At 47.8% G+C, this 12,500-nt stretch overlaps 1 protein-coding gene across 5 annotated transcripts in view; it reads right to left on the minus strand.

Annotated features, from left to right (window-relative positions):
- Window positions 1-12,500, minus strand: part of nrxn3b (neurexin 3b) — a 610,311-nt gene that overhangs the window by 96,457 nt on the left and 501,354 nt on the right. For all 5 annotated transcript variants that reach the window (XM_036976206.1, XM_036976207.1, XM_036976208.1 and 2 more), the window contains one exon: window positions 11,399-11,570. In XM_036976206.1, coding sequence (XP_036832101.1) covers window positions 11,399-11,570 — 172 coding nt within the window. The remainder of the gene's footprint in view (window positions 1-11,398; window positions 11,571-12,500) is intronic.

The raw sequence follows: 12,500 nt of genomic DNA on the forward strand, positions 1-12,500 counted from the left end.
TCTCTTGTCTGTCTGTCCAGCTCATCCTCACTGTCCTCCACTGTATCATTCTTCATCTATTACCAGATCTCTCACTCTCTCTGTCTCTGCCTGCATCGCACCTTCTCCCTCTCCCTGTCTCTATCTCTGCCTGCATTGCTCCATCTCCCTCTTCCTGTGTCTATCTCTGCCTGCATTGCTCCTTCTCCCTCTCCGTGTCTCTATCTCTGCCTGCATTGCTCCTTCTCCTTCTCCCTGTCTCTATCTCTGCCTGCATTGCTCCTTCTCCCTCTCCCTGTCTCTATCTCTTGCCTGCATTTCTCCTTCTCCCTCTCCCTGTCTCTATCTCTGCCTGCATTGCTCCTTCTCCCTCTCCTTGTCTCTATCTCTTGCCTGCATTGCTCCTTCTCCCTCTCCCTGTCTCTATCTCTTGCCTGCATTGCTCCTTCTCCCTCTCCCTGTCTCTATCTCTGCCTGCATTGCTCCTTCTCCCTCCCCCTGTCTCTATCTCTGCCTGCATTGCTCATTCTCCCTCTTCCTGTCTCTATCTCTGCCTGCATTGCTCCTTCTCCCTCTTCCTGTCTCTATCTCTGCCTGCATTGCTCCTTCTCCCTCTCCCTGTCTCTATTTCTTGCCTGCATTGCTCCTTCTCCCTCTCCCTGTCTCTATCTCTTGCCTGCATTGCTCCTTCTCCCTCCCCCTGTCTCTATCTCTGCCTGCATTGCTCCTTCTCCCTCCCCCTGTCTCTATCTCTGCCTGCATTGCTCCTTCTCCCTCTCCCTGTCTCTATCTCTGCCTGCAATGCTCCTTCTCCCTCTCCCTCTATCTCTGCCTGCATCACTCCTTCTCCCTCTCCCTCTATCTCTGCCTGCATCACTCCTTCTCCCTCTCCCTGTCCCTATCTCTGCCTGCATCACTCATTCTCCCTATATCTCTGCCTGCCTCTCTCCTCCCTCTCTCTTTCTCTCTCCTCTCCTTCTTTCTGCTGTTCCTTCTACCTTCACAACCTCTCCCAATCTCTCTCTCTCTCTTTCGATCTCTCCCTCCCTCAACCCCTCTCTCTCTCTCTCTCTCTCTCTCTCTCTCTCTCTCTCTCTCTCTTGCTCTCTCTTCCACTCTCTCACTCCATCCCTTTATTTCAGACTGAGCTTCTATTTCCTCAGTATCTTCTCTCCTCTCAGACAGACAAAGAGACAGAGCAATCATCATTTATCATGTTGCCCTGAGCTGTCGACGGCGTTCAAAGCATGAGTTAGACCGAGAGGCGAAGGGGCGGCTGCTGCAGAGAAAGGGGCTGCTTATCTCTCTCTCTGTGTCTCTGTGCATGTGGAGAAAATAGGATTGTAGGCCTGTAGGAAAGAGAGTGTGAGAGAAAGAGACATAGAGATAAAGAGAGAGATTGTTTTGGAGATAGAGAGGTAATCATGTTTGGCCAGTAGGGTACATGAGTATTTATCAGCAGCATGCCACCCTGCATACCATTGCTGGCTTGCTTCTGAAGCTAAGCAGGGTTGGTCCTGGTCAGTTCCTGGATGGGAGACTTGTTCGGAATCCACTCCTGTGTTGTCTTGGCTGTGTGCTTAGGGTCATTGTCTACTGGAAGTGGTGGAAGTGGTGTTGGAGGGCCAGCAGGAGGCACTCTTTCCTTTGGTCTAAAAAAATATCCCAATTCCCCAGGGCAGTGATTGGGGACACTGCCCTGTGTAGGGTGCCATCTTTCAGATGAGACGTTAAACGGGTGTCCTGACTCTCTGAGGTCATTAAAGATCCCATGGCACTTATCATAAGAGTTGGTGCTGTCCTGGCTAAATTCCCAATCTGGCCCTCAAACCATCCCGGTCACCTAATAATCCCGAGTTTACAATTGGCTCATTCATCCCCCTCCTTTCCCCTGTAACTATTCCCCAAGTCGTTGCTGTAAATGAGAATGTGTTCTCAGAGCAAGAGGAGCTGCACACAAACAGAGAAACAAGAGAGCGAGAGAAGGGCACAGAGAAAGGGAGAGAGAGATTATGAATGAGAAAAAGACAGTGAGAGAGAGACAAAGAGCGAGAGACATACAGAGCGAGAGAGACAGAGGGAGAGAGAGACAGAGGCACAGAAAGGGAGAGAGACAGAAAGAGAAAGAGAGAGAGAGACAGAGAGGGAGAGAAAGAGAGAGACAGAGACACAGAAAGAGAGAGAGAGAGACAGAGACACAGACAGAGAGAGACAGAAAGATACACAGAGAGAGACACACAGAAAGAGAGACAGAGCGGGAGACAGAGAGAGGCACAGAAAGAGAGAGAGACACAGAACGAGAGAGAGACAGAAAGAGAGACAGAGAGACACAGAAAGAGAGCGAGAGAGACACGGAAAGAGAAAGAGAGAGGGAGACAAACAGAAAGAGAGAAATACAGAAAGAGAGAGAAACAGATGTTTAGCTGAGCGGGGCACGTTGCAGAATGGATGAATGGGTCTAGAGGGAACGTAACATGCAGTTATACTGTATCTATGTACGTCAAATGCTTTGTTCCTTTTGATGGCATGTTCCTCTCTCTCTCGCTCCCACAGAGCTTGGCCCAGCTCCATCTCCCATCATGCCTGGTTGGATGTCACCCTGAAACAGCCGACAGCTAGACAGCAGCACACTGAAGGATCATGCCATTTCAAATTGGATCATCGGATCAAAAACTCTCGCTCTGTTTGATAGCAGTAGCCCTGACGGCATGGACAGGGGTCTGAGAGGTTTAGTCCGTCTCTTAGCTGTAAATATTTACCTTGATCGTTTTTTAAAAGTGTGTCTAACCTCACAGAAAATATTTTTTGAAGTCCAAGGGCCCCTATGTAAGGACGTTTGACGATCTCAAAGCAAAATAACGGGGATGATGTCTAGTTTATTTTGTTTTTTCTTGCTGGAATGGCAACGTCATGATAGGTGTGCAAACCGATGAAGTAGTTGTGGTAGAAAAACACACCACAGAGATTATTGTATCGACAACGGCTCTGAGATCACAGACATTTGGACAACATGTAAAAACAAATGAGAAAACCTCAAACTTCCATCTGCCTTTTGGCCGTTCACCACTAAAAGGTGGTAAGATGTTCAATGAACAGTCCCCGAGCCTGTCTGTTCTGGAAGAACTAGCCCATTAAGAGACCAACAAACACCTCTTCTGATCCCTATTCACCAGCCAATGAACAGTCCCCGAGCCTGTCTGTTCTGGAAGAACTAGCCCATTAAGAGACCAACAAACACCTCTTCTGATCCCTATTCACCAGCCAATGAACAGTCCCCGAGCCTGTCTGTTCTGGAAGAACTAGCCCATTAAGAGACCAACAAACACCTCTTCTGATCCCTATTCACCAGCCAATGAACAGTCCCCGAGCCTGTCTGTTCTGGAAGAACTAGCCCATTAAGAGACCAACAAACACCTCTTCTGATCCCTATTCACCAGCCAATGAACAGTCCCCGAGCCTGTCTGTTCTGGAAGAACTAGCCCATTAAGAGACCAACAGACACCTCTTCTGATCCCTATTCACCAGCCAATGAACAGTCCCCGAGCCTGTCTGTTCTGGAAGAACTAGCCCATTAAGAGACCAACAGACACCTCTTCTGATCCCTATTCACCAGCCAATGAACAGTCCCCGAGCCTGTCTGTTCTGTAAGAACTAGCCCATTAAGAGACCAACAGACACCTCTTCGGATCCCCATTCACCAGCCAATGAACAGTCCCCGAGCCTGTCTGTTCTGTAAGAACTAGCCCATAAAGAGACCAACAGACACCTCTTCTGATCCCTATTCACCAGCCAATGAACAGTCCCTGAGCCTGTCTGTTCTGTAAGAACTAGCCCATAAAGAGACCAACAGACACCTCTTCTGATCCCTATTCACCAGCCAATGAACAGTCCCTGAGCCTGTCTGTTCTGTAAGAACTAGCCCATAAAGAGACCAACAGACACCTCTTCTGATCCCTATTCACCAGCCAATGAACAGTCCCTGAGCCTGTCTGTTCTGTAAGAACTAGCCCATTAAGAGACCAACAGACACCTCTTCTGATCCCTATTCACCAGCCAATGAACAGTCCCCGAGCCTGTCTGTTCTGTAAGAACTAGCCCATTAAGAGACCAACAGACACCTCTTCTGATCCCTATTCACCAGCCAATGAACAGTCCCTGAGCCTGTTCTGTAAGAACTAGCCCATAAAGAGACCAACAGACACCTCTTCTGATCCCTATTCACCAGCCAATGAACACACACACACACACATACACGCACACACACACGCACACACACACACACACAAACACACACGCACACACACACACACACAAACATCTGTGTGCACACAGGCAGGCAGACACGCGTGCACAAGCACACACACAGGCTTTCCCGGTTCAGCATTCATGGAGTGCGAGGGAGGTAATCGATGAGGGTGCAGCCTAACCCGTAATTACTCAAGACATGACAATGCTTTTACAAGTGAGGGGGCCAAAAAATCTATCATTGTTGAATTACTAATCACTGAATGCAAATTACAAGAGGGAGAAGAAAAATTCATTATCACATATTCGATCTCTCTTTCAAGTATGCAGACTGAATAGAAAGGAACTTGATGTTATCACTTGGATAAAATGACAAAATGCTCTCTGTTTTCTAACTTTTTAAGTGTTCAAACAGGAAAAGGAATTCATCAAGCATTTAGCAACTTTTCTGGTTAGAGTTGATCAGAGTCAATGACCACAGTTAAATGCACACAATAATGTAGTTAATTTAAAAACGTTTACATGCTTTGCACTTCACTCACGCATAAGAGGGAGGCTTAGGATACCCGGTCCTGGCACTACCCGGTGCTGGCACTGCCCGGTGCTGACACTGCCGGTGCTGACACTGCCCGGTGCTGACACTGCCCGGTGCTGACACTGCCCGGTGCTGACACTACCCGGTGCTGACACTACCCGGTGCTGACACTGCCAGGTTCTGACACTACCCGGTGCTGACACTACCCGGTGCTGGCACTGCACTACCCGGTGCTGGCACTACCCGGTGCTGACACTACCCGGTGCTGACACTGCCCGGTGCTGACACTACCCGGTGCTGACACTACCCGGTGCTTGCACTACCCGGTGCTGACACTACCCGGTGCTGACACTACCCGGTGCTGACACTGCCCGGTGCTGGCACTACCCGGTGCTGACACTACCCGGTGCTGACACTGCCAGGTGCTGACACTACCCGGTGCTGACACTACCCGGTGCTGGCACTGCACTACCCGGTGCTGGCACTACCCGGTGCTGACACTACCCGGTGCTGACACTGCCCGGTGCTCACACTACCCGGTGCTGACACTACCCGGTGCTTGCACTACCCGGTGCTTGCACTACCCGGTGCTGGCACTACCCGGTGCTGACACTACCCGGTGCTGACACTACCCGGTGCTTGCACTACCCGGTGCTTGCACTACCCGGTGCTGACACTACCCGGTGCTGACACTGCCAGGTGCTGACACTACCCGGTGCTGACACTACCCGGTGCTGGCACAGCACTACCCGGTGCTGGCACTACCCGGTGCTGACACTACCCGGTGCTGACACTGCCCGGTGCTGGCACTACCCGGTGCTGACACTACCCGGTGCTGACACTACCCGGTGCTGACACTACCCGGTGCTTGCACTACCCGGTGCTGACACTACCCGGTGCTGACACTACCCGGTGCTGACACTACCCGGTGCTAACACTACCCGGTGCTAACACTACCCGGTGCTGACACTACCCGGTGCTGACACTACCCGGTGCTGATACTACCCGGTGCTTTCACTACCCGGTGCTGACACTACCCGGTGCTGACACTACCCGGTGCTGACACTACCCGGTGCTAACACTACCCGGTGCTGACACTACCCGGTGCTAATACTACCCGGTGCTGACACTACCCGGTGCTGACACTACCCGGTGCTGACACTACCCGGTGCTGACACTACCCGGTGCTAACACTACCCGGTGCTGATACTACCCGGTGCTTTCACTACCCGGTGCTTTCACTACCCGGTGCTGGCACTACCCGGTGCTGACACTACCCGGTGCTGACACTACCCGGTGCTGACACTACCCGGTGCTGACACTACCCGGTGCTGACACTACCCGGTGCTAACACTACCCGGTGCTGATACTACCCGGTGCTTTCACTACCCGGTGCTGGCACTACCCGGTGCTGACACATGTGCTTGAACGCCGATTAAACTGTTTACTTGTCCTAAGAATTTGAAAGATTGCTCAGAAAACCAGGTGTTTCAATCAGTGTATGCTAACTTTGATCATGACCACATGCCGATTAAGATAAGCAGGCCTTCTGCCAAAATCAGTTCAATACCTCTTTTTGTGTGCATGTAGATGTACTTTGACTGCATGAAAACTAGCTCTTTAGGAAGGTCCAGAGAGCAAACATTTAACACTGGCACAAACTGCAGCTAGTATTGATGATGACGTTTCTCCACTACATTGAGTGTACAAAACATTAAGAACACCTAATATTAAGAAGTACCCCACCCCCTTTTGCCCTCAGAACAGCCTCATTTTGTCAGGGCATTGGACTCTACAATGTGTCTAAAGCTTTCCACAGGGATGCTGGACCATGTTGACTCCAATGTTTCCCACAGTTGTGTAGTGGACCAATCTTGACACACACAGGAAACTGTTGATCGTGAAAAAACCCAGTAGTGTTGCAGTTCTTGACACAAACCCGTGCGCCTGGCTCCTACCTACCTGTTCTAAGGCACTATTTTGCCTTGCCCGTTCACCCTCTGAATGGCACACATACACAATCAATACCTCAATTGTCTCAACTCTTAAAAATCCTTATTTAACCTGTCTCCTCCACTTCATCTACACTGATCGATGTGGATTTATCAAGAGATACAGCTTTCACCTGTATTCGCCTGGTGAGTCTATGTCGTGGGAAGACAATGTTGTATACTCAGTGTAGACTAGTCTAATGGGTCAGACATCATTAGGAACAGCCTACTGGGGCAATAAACAAAGAGAAGACAAAGTACACTTGTTCTACAAGTCCTAAACGTGAGTCACTAAAGGATCATTCTGCAAGACTGCATAATAATGTTTAAAGTCTGCTAGGCTAGGAAGATAGGTGCAGACCTCCATACAAAATATAGTTAGGAGAACAATTGAACCCATCCTCGCTTGTGTTAGCGAATAATAAAGAAAATGTAAGAAGGAAGGTTAAAAAAAAGGAACATGAGAGAGAGAGAGAGAGAGAGAGAGAGAGAGAAAGCGAGAGAGAGAGCGAGAGAGAGAGAAAGCGAGAGAGAGAGAGAGAGAGAGAGAGAGAGAGAGAGAGAGAGAAAGCGAGAGAGAGAGCGAGAGAGAGAGAAAGCGAGAGAGAGAGAGAGAGAGAGAGAGAGAGAGAAAGCGAGAGAGAGAGAAAGCGAGAGAGAGAGAGAGAAAGAGAGAGAGCAGTAGGACAACAGAGAGAGAAAGACAGATGAAAAAGAAGAGAGAGAGCGAGAGAGAGCGAGAGAGCGAGAGAGAGGGAGAGAGAGAGGGAGAGAGAAATCGAGAGAGAGAGAGAGAGAGAGAGCGAGAGAGAGAGAAAGCGAGAGGGAGAGCGAGAGAGCGAGAAAGCGAGAGAGAGAAAGAAAGAGAGAGAGAGAGAAAGTGAGAGAGAGAAAGCGAGAAAGCGAGAGAGAGATAAAGCGAGAAAGAGCGAGAGAGAGAGAGAAAGCGAGAGAGAGAGAGAAAGAGAGAGAGAGAGAGAGAGAAAGAGAGAGAGAGAGAAAGCAAGAGAGAGAGAAAGCGTGAAAGAGAGAGAGAGAGAGAGAGAACGGGAGAGAGAGAAAGAGAGAGAGAGAGAAAGAGAGAGAGAGAGAGAGAAAGCGAGAGAGAGAGAGAGAAAGAGAGAGAGAGAAAGCGAGAGAGAGAGAGAGAGAGAGAGAGAGAGAGAGAAAGCGAGAGAGAGAAAGCGAGAGAGAGAAAGTGAGAGAGAGAAAGAGAGCTTGACGGAAATGGTTTTCTGTATCTGTACTTTCCCTGACCCCTACACAAACAACTGGGCAGACAAGACAAGAGGACAGTGGTCGCCTGGAGCTCTCTGGATTCAGATGTAATCTTATTTCCAGTTCTAGGAGGTCGCTAGCAGCTAGCGTACTATTGGGCTGGTATGTCACAGGGTTGAGGAAGGGAGAAATGGGCCAAGTCTGTGTAAGATGTGTAAGAAACCTTAGGGGAGGCTGTTTCAAATAAAGCACTACAAATGTCATCATCCAAGTCCTGCCTGTCTTTAGCTACGTCAGCCATTTTGAATCCCAGGCTTTCTATCAGGTCCTGTGGGCTTTTCTGCATAGCTAACCAGAACTAAGGAGTGGAGGATTGGCTCTCAAACCCCTGTTGACTCAACAAGATATCAAAGTCTGACTTCATGTCCCAAAGTCTTTGGACAAATGTCTATTTTTGACGAATAAATTGACTTAATTTCTGACTTTCTGTGACAAATATGTTAAGTTTAGGTACACTGAAATAACTCTTACGGTTAAATTAAGGCATTAATACCCAGTGGATTAAGTTAAGTATTAAGGTTTAGGATAGAGTTAAACCAGAAACAACTATAGGGTTAAGTTAAGGCATTAATTCAGACTGGTTAAGTTAAAGTGGAATTGACAGCGTTTTAACTACTTTGCAGATATGAAACAAACCGACAATCACAATATCAATCCAAAATATTGACTCTGTACCGGTACAGAGTCAATATATACAGGGGGGTGCCGGTACAGAGTCAATATATACAGGGGGGTGCCGGTACAGAGCCAATTATACAGGGGGGTGCCGGTACAGAGTCAATATATACAGGGGGGTGCCGGTACAGAGTCAATATATACAGGGGGGTGCCGGTACAGAGTCAATATATGCAGGGGGGTGACGGTACAGAGTCAATATATACAGGGTGGTGCCGGTACAGAGTCAATATATACAGGGAGGTACCGGTACAGAGTCAATATATACAGGGGGGTACCGGTACAGAGTCAATATATACAGGGTGGTGCCGGTACAGAGTCAATATATACAGGGAGGTGCCGGTACAGAGTCAATATATACAGGGGGGTGTCGGTACAGAGTCAATATATACAGGGGGGTGTCGGTACAGAGTCAATATATACAGGGGGGTGTCGGTACAGAGTCAATATATACAGGGGGGTGTCGGTACAGAGTCAATATATACAGGGGGGTGCCGGTACAGAGTCAATATATACAGGGGGGTGTCGGTACAGAGTCAATGTGCGGGAGCACCGGTTAGTTGAGGTAATATGTACATGTAGGTGGAGTTAATTGAAGTGACTATGCATAGATGACAACAGAGAGTGGCAGTGGTGTGGAGGGGGGTGGGACGACAATGTGAATAGTCTGGGTGGCCATTTGACTAGATGTTCAGGAGCCTTATGGCTTGGTGGTAGAAGCTGCTGAGAAGCCTCTTGGACCTAGACTTGGCAGTCCGGTACCGCTTGCCATGCAGTAGCAGAGAGAACAGTCTATGACTAGGGTGGCTGGAGTCTTTGACAATTTTCAGGGCCTTCCTCTGACACCGCCTGGCGAAGAGGTCCTGGATGGCAGGAAGCTTGGCCCCAGTGTAGTACTGGGCCGTTCGCACTACCCTCTGTAGTGCCTTGCGGTCGGAGGCTGAGCAGTTGCAACCACAGGCAGTGATGCAACCCGTCAGGATGCTCTCCTGACTGGACTAGCTAGCCTATCTATTATATAAGTTAGCTATACACATGGAGCCTAACGTTAGCTAGCTAGCTAATGGGAGGATTTGTTATTGGACGAGTTGGTGAGTGGCCGACTTCTCCTCCATTTTGTTTTTCTGTGGCTACAGCTAGAGATGCAGGCATGATTTGGTTAGCCACCAAGAAATGCAAATTACTTTGCTAGCTAGTTATGCTGAACTTGAATGACTGTTATCCACAGTTAGCATATCCCTTAGTTGTCAATCAAATTTATTTGGTATCGTTCAAATGGGCTGTCAGGCAAGTTCCCATTAAATTGTCAAAAAGTGGCTTGAGACAAGTCCCATCATTTATAAGCGCCATTTGAACGCAATTAGCTGAAAACATCTGAGAGAGTTTATCTACTGTTTCCTAACATTGTTGAACTTGTTGTTGGTGATGTGCATAGGTAACTGAGGGTGTGATGTCCTTGTGATGTCATAATGGGGTATTGTGATGTCATCATGGGGTATTGTGATGTCATCATGGGGTATTGTGATGTCATCATGGTGTATTGTGTGTAGATGGGTGAGAAAAAAACAAATATTTTATCAATTTTGAATTCAGGCTGTAATGCAAACAAATGTGGAAAAAGTCAAGAGGTATGAATATTTTCTGAAAGCACTGTTAATAGTGAGCAATATGTTTGGAATGTGAATCGCAATAAAATCACAGTATGGAATCGCAATACATACAGTGGTTCTTCGTTTAAAAGTTTTGAGCTTATTTTTTGTTTTGAGACTGTTTGTGGTAGATGGTGGCAGATTGTTGTAAATTGTGTCATTCTGGCCACAATGGCTGACACTCAAACAACGTGTCATATAATTCTGCGGCACCCTGCAAGCTGTGTTGCAGTAGGCCACAATTTCTAAAGGAAGAACCACTGTATGCTGTAGAATCATGAGAATCATGAAAATCGCAATGAATATTGTATCGGAACGTAAGTATTGTGATGATATTGTATCGTGAGGTCCCTGGCAATTCCCAACTCTAGCATATACCCTTTAAGACTGGGGGGGAATAGACTGGAGCAAGGGGCAAAGCATCATTTCACCAGTTCACATCTGTTCTCACGTCAGTAAATTGGAGTGCTTGGCAGCATGCTAGTGTCCTTCGTCCCACTGTGGGATAGAACCAAGCATGGGCTGTATACTCATCCACTACCTACTGATATTATGACTTAACAGCCTTGTCAGTTGACCTTTGTAAACAGGTGATGTCCAGTGGGTCTAACAGAGGTCTAACTTTCACAGTTCCCAATTCACTCCCTGGACCTTTCCCTTAGGCCCTAACCCTTTGGCCCTAACCCTTAGGCCCTAACCCTTAGGCCCTAACCCTTTGGCCTTAACCCTTAGGCCCTAACCCTTTGGCCCTAACCCTTAGGCCCTAACCCTTAGGCCCTAACCCTTAGGCCCTAACCCTTAGGCCCTAACCCTTAGGCCCTGAACCTTCGATGTTTGCAGATATGTAAGGTGGAAGAAATATTGGCAGAAGCTCCACCATTACACTGCTTGTACTTATCCAGACCCTTCAGATCTGCGAACATCAAAGAGTCACCATTGAAGAAGGCAAGGGAATGAATTGGGACCAACTCTTTCTCATTAACACAAGTTAACAATCAGGTCAAAGGTTAGTGTTTGAGATGCCAGACGGATATATTGGTTGGTACCTGCGGGGAAGTGTTCGTTGATTGGCCAGTTGTCCACCTGCAGGGTGGCGTTTCCCCCATTCCTTGTGAATCGAACCAGGTGATATTTCCCGTCATTGATCGCAGTGTTTAACTCCTTCACACTGATGTCCACCGTGCCGATGTTGAACGTCACGCCCACCTTGCCTTCCGTCTGGAAGGAGACGGAAGAAGAAAAATAAATGTATTCAAATATATCAACAACTTTTTTGTTACAGGCAACCTGGAGAAGCAACGTGCAGCAGGGCGAAGAATCGTTCATCCTGATCACATAATACTGAGGATATCTTTGGGAGAAAACGTGATTTGTAGATCAGTGACTCTGTGCAGTGCAGTCGACGTCAAACACGCACAACATGTCTTTATTAGCTGGTATCAACCACTTTCATTCAGCAGGCAGTATTCTGGATGATCATTGATTTTTTCTCCCCCCATTGGTAAAATGTGTCAATATGAGATGCCACATCTTACATGTAGAATAGCAGAGATGCTCAGAACAATAGCATGTTCAATGCCTGGCTCAATATGAGATGCCACATCTTACATATAGAATAGCAGCGATGCTCAGAACAATAGCATGTTCAATGCCTGGCTGAGAACCAATTCCCATCATGAGCTTCATATCTACAATCAATGCAGAAATCTCCATTGCATTTGTAATATCGTGATACCAGGGAAGACCAGGAATCCAGATCTTTGCAGAAGATGTCAACTGATAGCAGTGTTTGATTCAGTACTGTTGCGACAACAACAAACAGCATGCAGTAGAGGACACGACAGTAACAGAAAAAGTTCAACAACCCATTTAAACATGACTTTGTTAATTAATCTATCTCCCCCCTGTCCTCTCACTGAGCTATGAACGAACTCCTAGAAACATACACAACTATACTCCTTACAATAAAACAAGGTATTGGCCATGCCTTCTACTACAGGTGGTGTGCTAGTATTGCCATGGTAACATAACCACGTGTCCCAATGTCTTCACATCCATACAGTGTCACGGAATAGTAGACAATATACAGTGCCTTGCGAAAGTATTCGGCCCCCTTGAACTTTGCGACCTTTTGCCACATTTCAGGCT

Source organism: Oncorhynchus mykiss, chromosome 4 (assembly GCF_013265735.2).
Source record: "Oncorhynchus mykiss isolate Arlee chromosome 4, USDA_OmykA_1.1, whole genome shotgun sequence".
NCBI lineage: Eukaryota > Metazoa > Chordata > Actinopteri > Salmoniformes > Salmonidae > Oncorhynchus > Oncorhynchus mykiss.